Source organism: Kryptolebias marmoratus, linkage group LG15 (genome assembly GCF_001649575.2).
Source record: "Kryptolebias marmoratus isolate JLee-2015 linkage group LG15, ASM164957v2, whole genome shotgun sequence".
NCBI classification, from domain to species: Eukaryota; Metazoa; Chordata; class Actinopteri; order Cyprinodontiformes; family Rivulidae; genus Kryptolebias; species Kryptolebias marmoratus.
Genome location: NC_051444.1, coordinates 16,141,801 through 16,154,300, shown reverse-complemented (window position 1 = coordinate 16,154,300; position 12,500 = coordinate 16,141,801). Strand labels below are relative to the sequence as shown.

The following is a 12,500-nucleotide window of genomic DNA, read 5'->3' as shown; positions in this document are numbered from 1 at the left end:
GTTTTAACACTGGATTTTAACTACTAATAATATACATCCCAGAGTTACATAAACAGAATGTGACTCTATAAGTGTAAAATTAACTCTGCTTTTGCACAAAGTCTGCTAACACCAAAACATTTAACACTTTTGAATTTGCTGTGTACTGTTGTTGTTGTTAATGATGATAGAGATTGTCACACACATACATGGCAAGGCTGCGTTGACTGTCAGCTGAGTGTTGCAGAATCACAGCACTCCCCTGGCAGTGCAAAACAAACTTGCTGGTTTTTATAAGTGATCTGTGTAGTGGGACTAATAGTCCTTATAGTCCTTAGAGAATCCTTTAAACTGTGCAGTCTGAAAGCACCTATTAGCAGGAACAGTATAAGGCTCAGGACCCTGTAACCCCCATGCTGAATTTAAATATCAAATGTGAAGCTGATAATGTTGAAGCTTATTACTACATTACAGATCTGTACACATTCTTACCTGTACTATAGGAGACCGAAGGCTTGCTATGAATGCTGTTCCAAGTGTAATGCTATACATATTTTCTCTCTAAAGTAGCACTTTTCAAGCAAATAAGGGCTACTAACGAAAGAGAATAATATCTTACCAATTTATCTGGTTACCTCTTTTACTTAAAGGTAGTCTAAATTGTACTTTCTCTGGATATGTTAGTTTCACTAAAACACACAATGATTGCACTCTTATAAAACTCATTGCAAACCACTGTGGTTCTATCTCAAGTTTCTTTCTCTTTCTTTGTCATTAAAGTTTCACGTTTCAACTCACTAAGCTGTTAGATGTGATGTTAAGAACAAGTCAAAGCAGAAGATCAACACACATCTCGTGGCTGTACTTGAAAGTGAATATGGACAGTCAACTCAGTGACATAATGTTTTTAGAGGAAGAGCTTACAGAGACCTCTGCTCTCCTGGATGCATATCAGAAGCTAATGGAGTCTCAAAACCCAGTGGGGGTGCGGAGGGATTGTTACGATTAGCTTATGGAACTGCTGAAGGTCAGCTCTGCTGAGCTGAACAGCCAAAAGCCTTCATAAAACTATGCAGTGTATCATTATTTTCCAAGTGTTTCATTATGGACAGTTAACCTTGGCTAAGTCCAACCTAACACTTTAATCAGCTGCCTGTAATGCCATTGATACAGTGTTGTGTGGCTTGTTTAAAAAGATCAATTTCACAAGGTTGTGCAGGTATGGAGAAATTAGAGTGAGAGCTTCCAATGATGAGAAGGTAGATTGGTTTCCCTGGAAGGAATGTCATTTAAAAGAATTGGAAGGGCTGCCCAGGCACAGTAACCATGCCAAAACTGAGGCCTCACAGACCTTGATCTTGTTTCTACTTCTGCCATCCCACAGTATGACCACATGCAACAGTTCATAAGCCAGCAGAAACACACACAGAGATACACACACACACACATACACACACACTTCGAAGTAAACAAGGACATGCTGCAAATGTCCCTCAACCATAACTGCAAAAATTATTAGAAGTTGACTCAAGAATTTCATGAACCCCATTCATAATCTCTGTCAAGGTTTCAGGGAATGGAGCTTTATTATGCGTCAAGAGTTTTTACTGAGGCCACGTTTATTGTTCCTGTTGACTATGTAAGGAGAAAAAGACAAAAAAACAAAAAAACAAACCCAAGACAGACTCATGAATACTGCATGATTTTCTTCAAAAAAAAAAGAAATCTCTCAAACAAACTCAAAACCAGTATTATTTTAGTTACATGCTTATCTTAATTAGTACTCTTTTAAATCAAGGTAATAATAACTAAAAGAAAAACGAGTCTATTGTGTTTTTGTTTTTTTCCCAGAAAAATGCTAACCTATCCTTCATTGACCTTCCTAAAGAATCCAGTTCTGACAAAAAAAAAAAAGCATTCACATCTTTGTGGCTGTGATGAGGGATTGTAAAAAGCTGTTGGTTGAGGGTTAGTAAAACTTACAGCTACAATTACAATTTTAATAGATATTGGAAAAAGTCTGGCACTTTTGTGCTTCATGGCTTTGGTCAGGTTTGTATAGTCTGTTCAAACACCAACGTTTGTTTTGGTGAGAAATGATGAGATATTGAAATCTGGAGTTAAATTTCTGACTAAGGAAGACAGAAAGGGTGACAGACAATTCGGAAGCAGTCATATAAGTTATGGAATTCTTTTGCTTTTGTTTTAGACAAAAAGGCAGATATGTCTGACACATCAGTTTGGTTTCAGTTTCAAAGAACAGCTGTTTTATTCTCTTCCAGGACTCTGTCCAGAAGATGACAATCCTCTGCCAGTACACTGCGATCTTGATACCATTCAAAGCAATCAATTATGCCTAAAACGCAGTACTTGTGTCAAAGATATTTATGAAGCCTGGTGCATGTTCATAAAGGATCACATCAAGCTGTCGCAGTATGGGATGGCAGTTTTCCAAATCTGGGAGATTATTAAATCACCAACAGGGAATGAGGCAGGCTTATAGCTTACAGTGTGTTACTACAGCTCTTTACAGTTCAGAATGACATTACCTAACTGCAATAGACTTTATGTTTGACAAGGAGTCGTCAGCAATCACTAACAACAAATTTAGCAAATAGAAAACTAAGTAAGTTTATTTAGGTCACACATACAGCAGCATGAGTTGTGCAAAGATGGGTTTTGGTATCATAAACAGGTTCTGTTTGAAGGTAATTTTCCTGGAACCCTGAAGCAGGTTGTTCCAACATGCACGTCTATTTGGCCATTCAAATAAAAGTTTTATTTACCCGCATTATTTGTTTGAGCTCTTTGTTCAATGACTCTGAGGGATATTTGCACACCTGCTGCTATTGTCGGCCCCCTTTTGGTGCAACCTGGTAACAAGCTGCATTATGGGAATGTGTGATGCACGGGGGGGGGGGATTAATCACGCAGTGCAACATGTAACACTACACACCTGCTGAAGCCTGTGCTCTTCTTATGAGAGGGAAATTTACACGTGCGTTGGTGCAGCGAGGAATATTCTGATTCAGTTTGAATGGCCACAGCGAAAACTGATTATAGAAGGAAATTATGGAGCGAGACAATAACGCTTTTTTTAACGCAATGTTAAATATGAACATTTTTATCTGTATTTACCCAGCTGCAGCCTCACATAGAGCTAAGTAAAGCAGCAAAGAGCAGGAACAGAAGTTGTCCTGGCTAGAAAATATTACCCATAACTGTGTGAGAAGGATGGCATCTGTCTGTGGTCTGTGTTCCTTGAAAAGAGCCAAGGGCTTAAGTCAAGTTAAAAGGAAAACAGCAGAGTGTTTTGATACAGTTTGTGAGCCCATTAAGAGAATTGGACATTAGATCTATGAAACATGGAATGGCTGCCACTCTTGGAAAGCTTTAAAAATGAATGTGTCTTAACAGCGAGGCTAACCACTAAAGGGACACAACACTTATTGAATCAGCCAAGCAGAAGTGATTGACTGCTCCTTTAGAAAACTGCTTAATTCACGGTAAAAGCAGTTTTCTGGGGGGCACAGGGAGTGCTTTTTATAAGGCAGCAAGGTTGAAGCTGTCAAAGATGTAGACGGTGAGAGAAAAAAATAAAACAGATTAAAACAGTTGATCGCAGTGGAAAAAAATAAAAGTAGAATTTATTCAGCTTTGATTCAGCAGGATACAGCATTCACAAATATTTATTTTTGACTAAATGAACTAAAATGGACAGTATTTGTCTTTATTTGAGCATCATACAGAAGATGCAACTTAAATAAGACACTCTTAAGCCCATTACTTATATTTGTTTTATATAGAAAGTAGAATTCTAGTTTTGAGTAAAGATTATTAAACCCTAAACCTGAAACTTTAATCTTTCCTGAACTTAGCCAACATCCTCTTTGTCTTTAGCAGCCTATGAAGGAGGTAAAAGCAATGACTTTATTGTAGATGAAGTTTTGAAGTTTGCCATGTACAACTGATACTTTTCGCAAATTTTGTAATTGTCCACAGCTGAAAGCTGAAAATCGGGCAATGATGTTTTTGTCTGTGTCGATGTGCATGTGTGTTTGTGGGTCTATTAGCAAAATATCTCATGAACAATAGGAGAAATTAGAAGGAATTAAGCTTTGGAGTCACACCAATTCAAGACGGCTCCCACAGCCAAACAACGTAAAAAAAAACGTTCACAATGTATGCCTACTATATAACAACCAGTGTGTAGGAACTGTCTTAGTTTTATTGCAGGGCTCTTTTGTTTCCATCACTAGTTAAGATTGCAAGCTAACTGAACAGACCAAAATGGTTTCTGTCATCTGCCAAGTCAGAAAGGCACGTGGGGCCCCTTTGGGTCCACAGCTTCAGAGTGTGAACCTCGCTGAGTAATGCATGAGGAAATGTAATGAAGTGGATTTATGTGCAGTGATGGCATCATTACAGAAGATCTTTACAAGTCCTGATGTCAGTAATGGTCAGTGTCTGTTTAAGATTTCAGAGCCTTCATCACGTCCACCTCACAAAGAAGGCAGACACTTTGGCTTCATGCTTCCCACAGGTTCTGCCTGTTAGTGCATATCAAAAACTGTTTGGGATAAAATGTTGAAGCAAGCGAAAACACTGCATGAAAGCACCTTAGCAGGTTTTTAGTCATACACAATTTTTTGAGGTGTGCTACTTTCATTTTCAAAGCAATCAAGAAAGTCCTACAACATATCCATATGCATATAACATATATAAACGACTACAGGCCCGTAATGATGAGTTGAAAAGAAACTGGAGGAAATTAAGACCTGTGCATAAACACAATGTGAACATCTGTATGCACATGTGTGTGTTGTTTAGTTTGTCACACACAGAAGCCTTTTTTAGAGGCAGAAACTCTGACTACAGAGTGTGTCTTTGAGCAGGCGAACTAAAAATAACACTTTCTAGTCTCAGCGGGAAAATTAGGTGTTTAATAAATCTGCTGATCTGCATCTCCTGACAAGCTGCAATTAAAAGACTCGGTAAAACACAGCAGCTATTCCCTTCTTAGACTTCTAAACATTTAACATGCACCTTGGAGTCATATCCATCAACCGTTGAGTTTGACAAAATAGACAACCTCTACGGTTACACCCCTCCTCCTCCCCATACACACACACGCACAAACACTAAAAGTTGTGTTTGGATATGTTTAGAATGTGTGTGATGAAATGGCACCAGCTGTGTACACTGGAAAGATGCACATGGCCCCCTGGTTATGCAGAGCATTAACCCTTTCCTTCTCTGAATGTGGACGGGAGAGCAAAGACAAAAAATAAAAAAGCTTCTAAAAGAATAAAAAGGTTATAACCCTGCCAAAAAAGCACAGAAACTCTCACATGATCCCTTTTCAGGACCTTAAATCTTTGTTGTTTGTGGGTGCCCTACATTTATATCCATCAGTAGAAAACACATACAGCAAAAGGAGACTTAAAGGGATAGTTCAGACCCTTTGAAGTAGGGTTCTGTGGAAAATATATAAGCATGCACTGTCTTACCTGTTGTTGATAACTTTTTGAAGGATCTCAGATTGAAAAGAGTTTAATTCTGAACTAATTGACAAGCTAACAGCTAAACTGAGTAATTGCCAAAGTGGATTGCTGCTACCTTACATAGGCAGACACGTAACACTATTTAAAAAATCTTTTCATCACTGTCAGTTTTACATTACATGGTTATTACAGCAGAGATTTAACAAAATCCCCATTAGATGAGTCCCAGGCTGCATTGGAAGAGGTACAGCTACCTGCTGCTACCGATATTTGAACTTTAAAACAAAGAATTCTATGTACATAACTGCGTAATGTAAAACAGATGGTGATGCTAAGGTTTGCAACGCTTTGTTGACATGAACCGCTACGAATGTTTTGAGATTGGAGTCGTTTTAAGATGGCAGCAATCCACTTTGGTCTTGGCCCCGTTCAGATTACCTGTCAGTGCAGTTAAAAATAAATTATTTTTCTCTAAACTAAGGTTAATCAAAGAGCTATCTCCAAGAGGTAAGACATTAATTGTTCATAACCTTTCCACAGAGCCCTACTTTAAATTATCTGAACTATCACTATGTAGATTCCAACAGCAGCACATTTTACAGGCTTTGCCACTTTCCTTGTTAAATATAGCACAACCTTTAAAACCACACTTTGTTTTCATGATAGGTTACATGTGAATTGGTAGCAAAGTGAAAAGTAGTCATAAATAAATTACCCAAAGAAGATTTGAAACGTATAGCAAAAGAAGAATATTAGCACAACCCTTTTTTTAGAAATGACTATTCAGAACTCAAAGTTAGATTCCTTGGAATTTACTACTGGCTGACTTGATGGTCCTTGTGGCTAATAATGGCAACAGTTTGTTTGGCTTAGTAGTAAAGCAAACACAGCTTGGCCTGCCACTTTCTAAGGAAAGCAACTGCTCTGTTTGTGGCACACAAAAAACAGAGTTTCAAATGAGTTTTAATGAAGGAGTCAGGTAATATTACAGAGCAAATAAGGCCATGCTGCCAGGAAAACCCATTGATATACTGAATATTTTAGAATATTGTTTTAGAAAGGTCTGAATTTGCACAATGAAAAATGTATCCAGTAGTGGTGTTGATGTTTTATACTATCTTTTGAAAAAACAAAACACGTGTAAAACTGAAGGCACATGACCAGTGCTACCCAACAATCTTACATAGCCAAAAAGGAAAACATTTTTGAAGTTGTCTTCCTGTTGGACATGGTCAAGGCCACATTACAACTTCTGCTCTGTTATTTACTGTCATCCAGGACCAAGCTTATACCCTCACCTTCTCACAACACTATGCTGCCCAAATTTGCAATAATCCTACTTTCTTTTTGGCCACAGTTTGCCAATTTACTTATACGTTTATGAATTGAAGCCATTTGTCAAAGGTGTTTATCTACACGTTCTAAAATTGGGTCATTTTTTTATAATGTACACTCAGCTCTCAACCACAAAAATAATTATTTTGTCTCAGCAGTGCTGGCACTGTTTTTTTTTCAAATAAATGCCTTAAATGTGAGGACCAGTACAGGTGAAGAGTTTGTATTAACATCTGTTGGTGATTTCTTGGCGCCTGGAGGTACTGAAAGCCACACTAAATGGGTACTGTATCTGAAACGTTATTAAACCTTGAAAAGAAATGACCAGATGGCCATAAATATGGGAATAATACTGGGTCTCTTTCATGAAACTAATAAAGTCAATCACATTTGACTTTTATGCAAACCCAAACCCATCAAACCCAATGAGTCTTTGTTTTTAGTCCATGCCTGACTGAGGAGTTTATCCAGAAAAACCTCACAGCTTCAACTGTTGATCACAAACACCTTAAAAAAACAGAGATTTAGACATATGTGAACACAGTGCTTAAGTATGTTTGTAAATCCATGAACTTTTTCATTTTCTCCAAACATTAAGCGGCAGCTAGTAAAACTGTTCTCACTGAAACCAGGTGTTGTGAAGGCACAGTGCCCAGAAAAGCAAATGTTTTTAAGAAAAAATTAAAAAGGCAGTATAATATGAAATAGGGCTTCACAATATCAATGTGCAGAGTATAAATACAGCAAAATACCATAGGCTGTTACATCCATGTCCTTCCTGCCTACCGTACACTTGGCCAATGTGACGGACTCTTGGTGCTCACACACAGACATAATGGTGAAGTTGGTAAAATACATGAAAAGTGATGTGAGCGTCGTCAGGACAGAACAGATAAATAAGGATTGAGAAAAATAGGAGTTTATCACAATTGATACCCTTATCAGAATATTCAACTACTATATTGCAATCAAATGTTTTTGGGGTTTTTTCCAATCTTGAGCAGCCCTACTATAAAACAGCAGCCAATCAGAAGGTTGGAGACTTGGTGGCCATACTTTTGAGTCTGACTGATCTATTTTTCAGTCTGAAGTTCTGGACTCTGCTGTGACAAGACACTGTAGATGAAATCTTAAACTCAAAAACAAAACCTTTACATTCTGGGTTTTGTTGTTGTTTTGCATAAGGGACTGTTTAATTAAAATTTTGTCTGCTAATTGATTTCTATAAGAATTAATCAGCTGTATGAAGTGGCTGCATGTTTCTCTCCAGTACCACTGTTTCTCCTTCATCTCAGTGCCAAAAAAAAAAAAGGAAAACCCAGCAGCTTCATTAGTCATGACTGCAGCACCTAATTAAGTCTGTGCCATTCGTTTGAATTTTTCTGTAAATTTAAAAGAATCTCTGATGTTTCAAAGTGCCTCTGGGGTCCTTCTGTCTCCGCTGCCATTAAAATCGAACATTTCCTGTGCCTACGTTTCGAGCGAGCGCTGCCTGTTTTCAAATCAAATCTGTGAAAACTGATTAAAGTTTAGAGGTTACAAAAGCTGCCGTGACAGCTTATGGATAGTTTGAAGAAGTAATGCCTGAGTTCTGTGTGACTTTTAGGCTCGCTGCATGTTTCAGATGACTAACTGCTTTGCATCGTGCTACCTCTCAGCGAGCCGATTGCAAAAAAAATTGAAGGCTGATTTGAAAGATGCATGCAAAAGAGCCTATTTGTTCAATGTGGAAAGCCATTGTAATTACCATGAAATGCATGCTTTGTGCTCCTCCCTCCCTCTTCCTCCAACATAACTGCTACAGATACTGGATAGGCACCTTCCCGCCACCCTTCCTCCCACTTTCTGCCTCCCCTTTTTTTGCATTCTGGCCAATTACTGTTACAGATGGAAAAATGTCTCTTGACCTGCGGAATTTACGAGCCGGGGGGTTGGGGGGGTTGGGGTGAAAGCCCACTCTGACTCTCAGTCCGATTCAAAAGAGACGCAGTTAAAGTTTCTCCGTGCTGATGAAGACATGATGAAACCGGGCACATATGACAACTTGGCCACACGACAAAGAGCTGATGAAACAGCGGGACAAACCTGGTAACTGTTTTGGAGCCGTGTCGGAGCGCAAACAGAGCTGCACTATGGGGCTGAATAATTTGGGTGGGGGGCTTGGGGGGGCGGGTAGCGCATGTGTTCGTGGTGGAGGTCAGGGGGGGTGGATGTAGGGAGGCACTGTTGTTTAGACTTCATAAAAACACACGCAGCAGTTGTGTGATTTTCGCCTGTCACAATGGCGCTCCCTCTCGCTGGGGGTACGCGGGAGTCATGCTGCTGATGGATTACTGTACGGCCCGAAAGGTTGAAGGGCTGTGTGACTGAGAAAACATCAACTGGTTCAGATGGAAGTGGCTCATAAATGGTTAATAAGCTTGTGCTTCAACAGCAGTTTTATACAAACCCCTCATATTTCCAATGCAGAAAAAATAAGACATGAGAACCTGAGAAACGATGTTCCTGTTACAGTCTTAAATCAGGTTATAATGGAAACCATGTGTTAGATATGAGCACACAGCACAACGCTGACAATGACTGCTTTTCACAGCGGACAAACAAATAGCGAGCTGTCTGTTTGTCAGTCTGTGGGCTCATATTTTTCTAATGTAACCTGGCGTGTTTTCATCAAAGGGCTCGGTTTCAGCAGTGTCTGCAAAACCCATTGAGTTCATGGGGTAGTTAAACACTTTAAAACAAGGAGTAAATACCCTGCAATTACCCGGAGGGCAAAAAAAATAAATAGATTTCTATAACGTGCAGTTTAATTGCATCATGGTGAGAGTCATGAAAATGGAGCGGCTCATTTTGACACTTGATCCCCGGGATCTTCTTTTTTCATCACATCTGAACTGTAATGTGGGGCGCTGATGCAACGATCCTCCACTGATGCCGAGGAACATGAAACCGTGTAAGCAACAGCGCCCGTGATGACTGTGGATCACGTCCCTCTGGTCGGAGTTTAGCAGTGCAATGAGGCTCAGCAAAAAGGTAACACGGAGTCGTTTACACTTGTTCTGCGCTGCCGGTTCGTTTAACAACAAAGTTTGGGAAGATGAAGTCGCCAGCTCCTAACAGACAAGGATTCATGGCAGGAGAAGAGACGGAGCCAATGGAATCTTTTAGAAAAAGGGGGTCTCACATGTCAACCCTGAGGACTTCAGAGCCACTGTGACCAAGGAAACTACACTAAGAGGGACTTCGCACCACAGCTGTACAAAACAAGAAGGTCCTCTCACCACATTATGTGAAAAGAGAGGGGCAAGCACACAACACAGGGGGTACTTCTCACCACAACTGTACAGAACGAGTGCAACTTTACAAAATAAGAGGGACTTCTCACCACAACTTTACAAAATGAGAGGGACTTCTCACCACAACTGTACAAAAATGAGAGGAGCTTCTCACCGCGACTACACAACATAGGGGACTTCTCACCACAACAATACAAAATGAGAGGGACTTCTCACCAGAACCATGCATAAAATAAGAGTTTCTCACCATGACCGCCCAGTACGAGGGATTTCTCCCTACAACTTTACAAAATAAGGACTTCTCACCACATTGTGTAAAAAGAGAGGAACTTCACACTGTAACTACACAACACATGGGGACTTTTTAACCACATTATAAAACCACGAGGGGTGTCTCACCAAAAACTATACAAAATAAGGACTTCTCACCACAATTATACAATATAAGAGGGACTTCTCACTGCAGCTACACAAAACTAGGACTTCTCACCATATCTTCACAACTAGATATATTTATCACCACAACTTTACTACTATACCAAATGAGAGGGGCTTCTCACCACAACTACAGAAAAGGACTTCCCACCCCAACTACACCAAACTTGGACTTCTCACCACAACCATACAAACGAGGAGGATTTCTCACTGCAGCTCTAACAAACGAGATGTGCTTCTTACGACAACTAAACACAAAAAAAAAAAAAAACACAAGTGGGACTTCTCACCACAACTATACACAACGAGAGAGACTTCGTAACGCGACAGGAAACAGGAAGAGGGACTTCTCACCCGAACTCCTCAAAACAAGGCGGACTTCTCACCTTATTGAAGTTGTAGTAGCCCAAACAGTGGGCAAAATCCAGGTTCGGAGGCTCTCCCGGGATAGAATTTCCCCCAGCAGTCGGGTAAAACCTTACATCCATGGCGGTGTGTGAGGGGAGCCGCGCAGCTGGAGCCTGCTGTGCTCGGAGCACGATTTGTTTTACAATCCAAGCGCTCCGACAGGGATGGAGAAGAAACTGAGCCAAGCTTTGTTGACGGGAAGATACTACGGTAGCAAAAAAAAATAAAAAAACAAATAAAAAAAGAGGGAGTGGGGTGGGGGCGAGGGGAGGGGGGGACCAGATAAAGTTTCGGTATCCCTCTCCGACACCTAGTTGAGTCGCTTCATTTCGCAGAAAGCCCGCATGAATTGGACGGAGCCCAAGAAGCTGTCCCCTCACAGAGCGGCGGCCGCTGTGCTCCTCTGCATTTACACACAGCTGCTGTGTACAAAGAAAACCAGGAGACCGGCGAGTGGGAGCGAGTCCACCTCCTTCTCCACACGCAGGGGCAAAAATAAAATAAAATAAAATAAAATATAAGACAAAATTAAACAGCAACAATGAGCGCAAAGTGCAGTCCGCACGTCAAAACTGCGAGCAGAACTTTTGAGAAACGCGCGTCCGTATCCTCCGCCGCGTCGCCCAGAAGTTAATCTCTGCAACTTAGACAACTAGTTGGTGTGAGGAAAGCAGGTAAAAGAAAACAAACAGCAACAACAAAAATTAAAAACACTCCACGGAGGGTGTAATTAATGAGCTGGATGTGGTACAGTGAATATCCAAGTTAAGCCGTGGGCTCTGGATGACTGTCCCCGGGATGAACGAGATGGCAAATGTGCGAACTAGTCAGCCACGCCCCAAACACACGAGGCCACGCCCCAAATACGATAAGCCACGCCTAACGCAAACACTGCATTTAAGTCCATGTGACATGTTGGCATGGAAATGAATCACCATTATATGTGGGAGCTGCACCTCTTCATAATGTCGACATTTCTGTGTTCAGAAAAAAAACCCTGTTATGACTGTGCTATTCAACGACAAGTTTAAAGCCTGGTTTTACATGTTATCCCCTGCACTCAGACTCTAATGTTAATGTTGGTAAAAGCATTCGTTTTCCTAAGTAAACAGCAGCTTTTTATTTTTATTTATTTATTTTTGCCTGGCCTGCAAGTTGTTTACTCCAGATTTTCTGTTCCGTGAGATCTCTAAAATGTTTTTTTGCTGTATGTTTACCTCGGCTACAACTGAATGTGTGTGTTTATGCATTCTGAGTGCATGCTTTTGTTATTCTTCTTCAGTTAAATTTTCCTAACTTGTTGGAGCCCAGTTTTATTTTAGGACCACAGACATTTCTCAAATGGAGCACATGTTTTATTAAATAAAACACCATATATACAAATAGGAAAATAATCTTTCAAACTCAAGACCCACTGGAAGGCTGTGGCGGTTTAGCTTGGTGCTCTGCTTCTGTCTTCCTTTTGGTTTTAGTTTTGCATGTAGCATTCTGATGTTTTCTTTTCAGACTACAGCAAATGGCTGAGGAGTACATGCCATCATCT

The 12,500-nt window shown here is 40.3% G+C and overlaps 1 protein-coding gene across 2 annotated transcripts in view; it reads right to left on the bottom strand.

The window, feature by feature from the left end:
* The window catches only part of tox3 (TOX high mobility group box family member 3), a 44,192-nt gene extending 32,133 nt beyond the window's left edge, over positions 1-12,059 (bottom strand). The window contains exon 1 of one of the 2 annotated variants that reach the window (XM_037979989.1): positions 10,936-12,059. In XM_037979989.1, coding sequence (XP_037835917.1) covers positions 10,936-11,037 — 102 coding nt within the window. In that variant the 5' untranslated portion in view covers positions 11,038-12,059. The remainder of the gene's footprint in view (positions 1-10,935) is intronic. The other variant, XM_017423659.3, reaches the window with a different exon arrangement.
* Between the last annotated feature and the right edge of the window lie 441 nt (positions 12,060-12,500).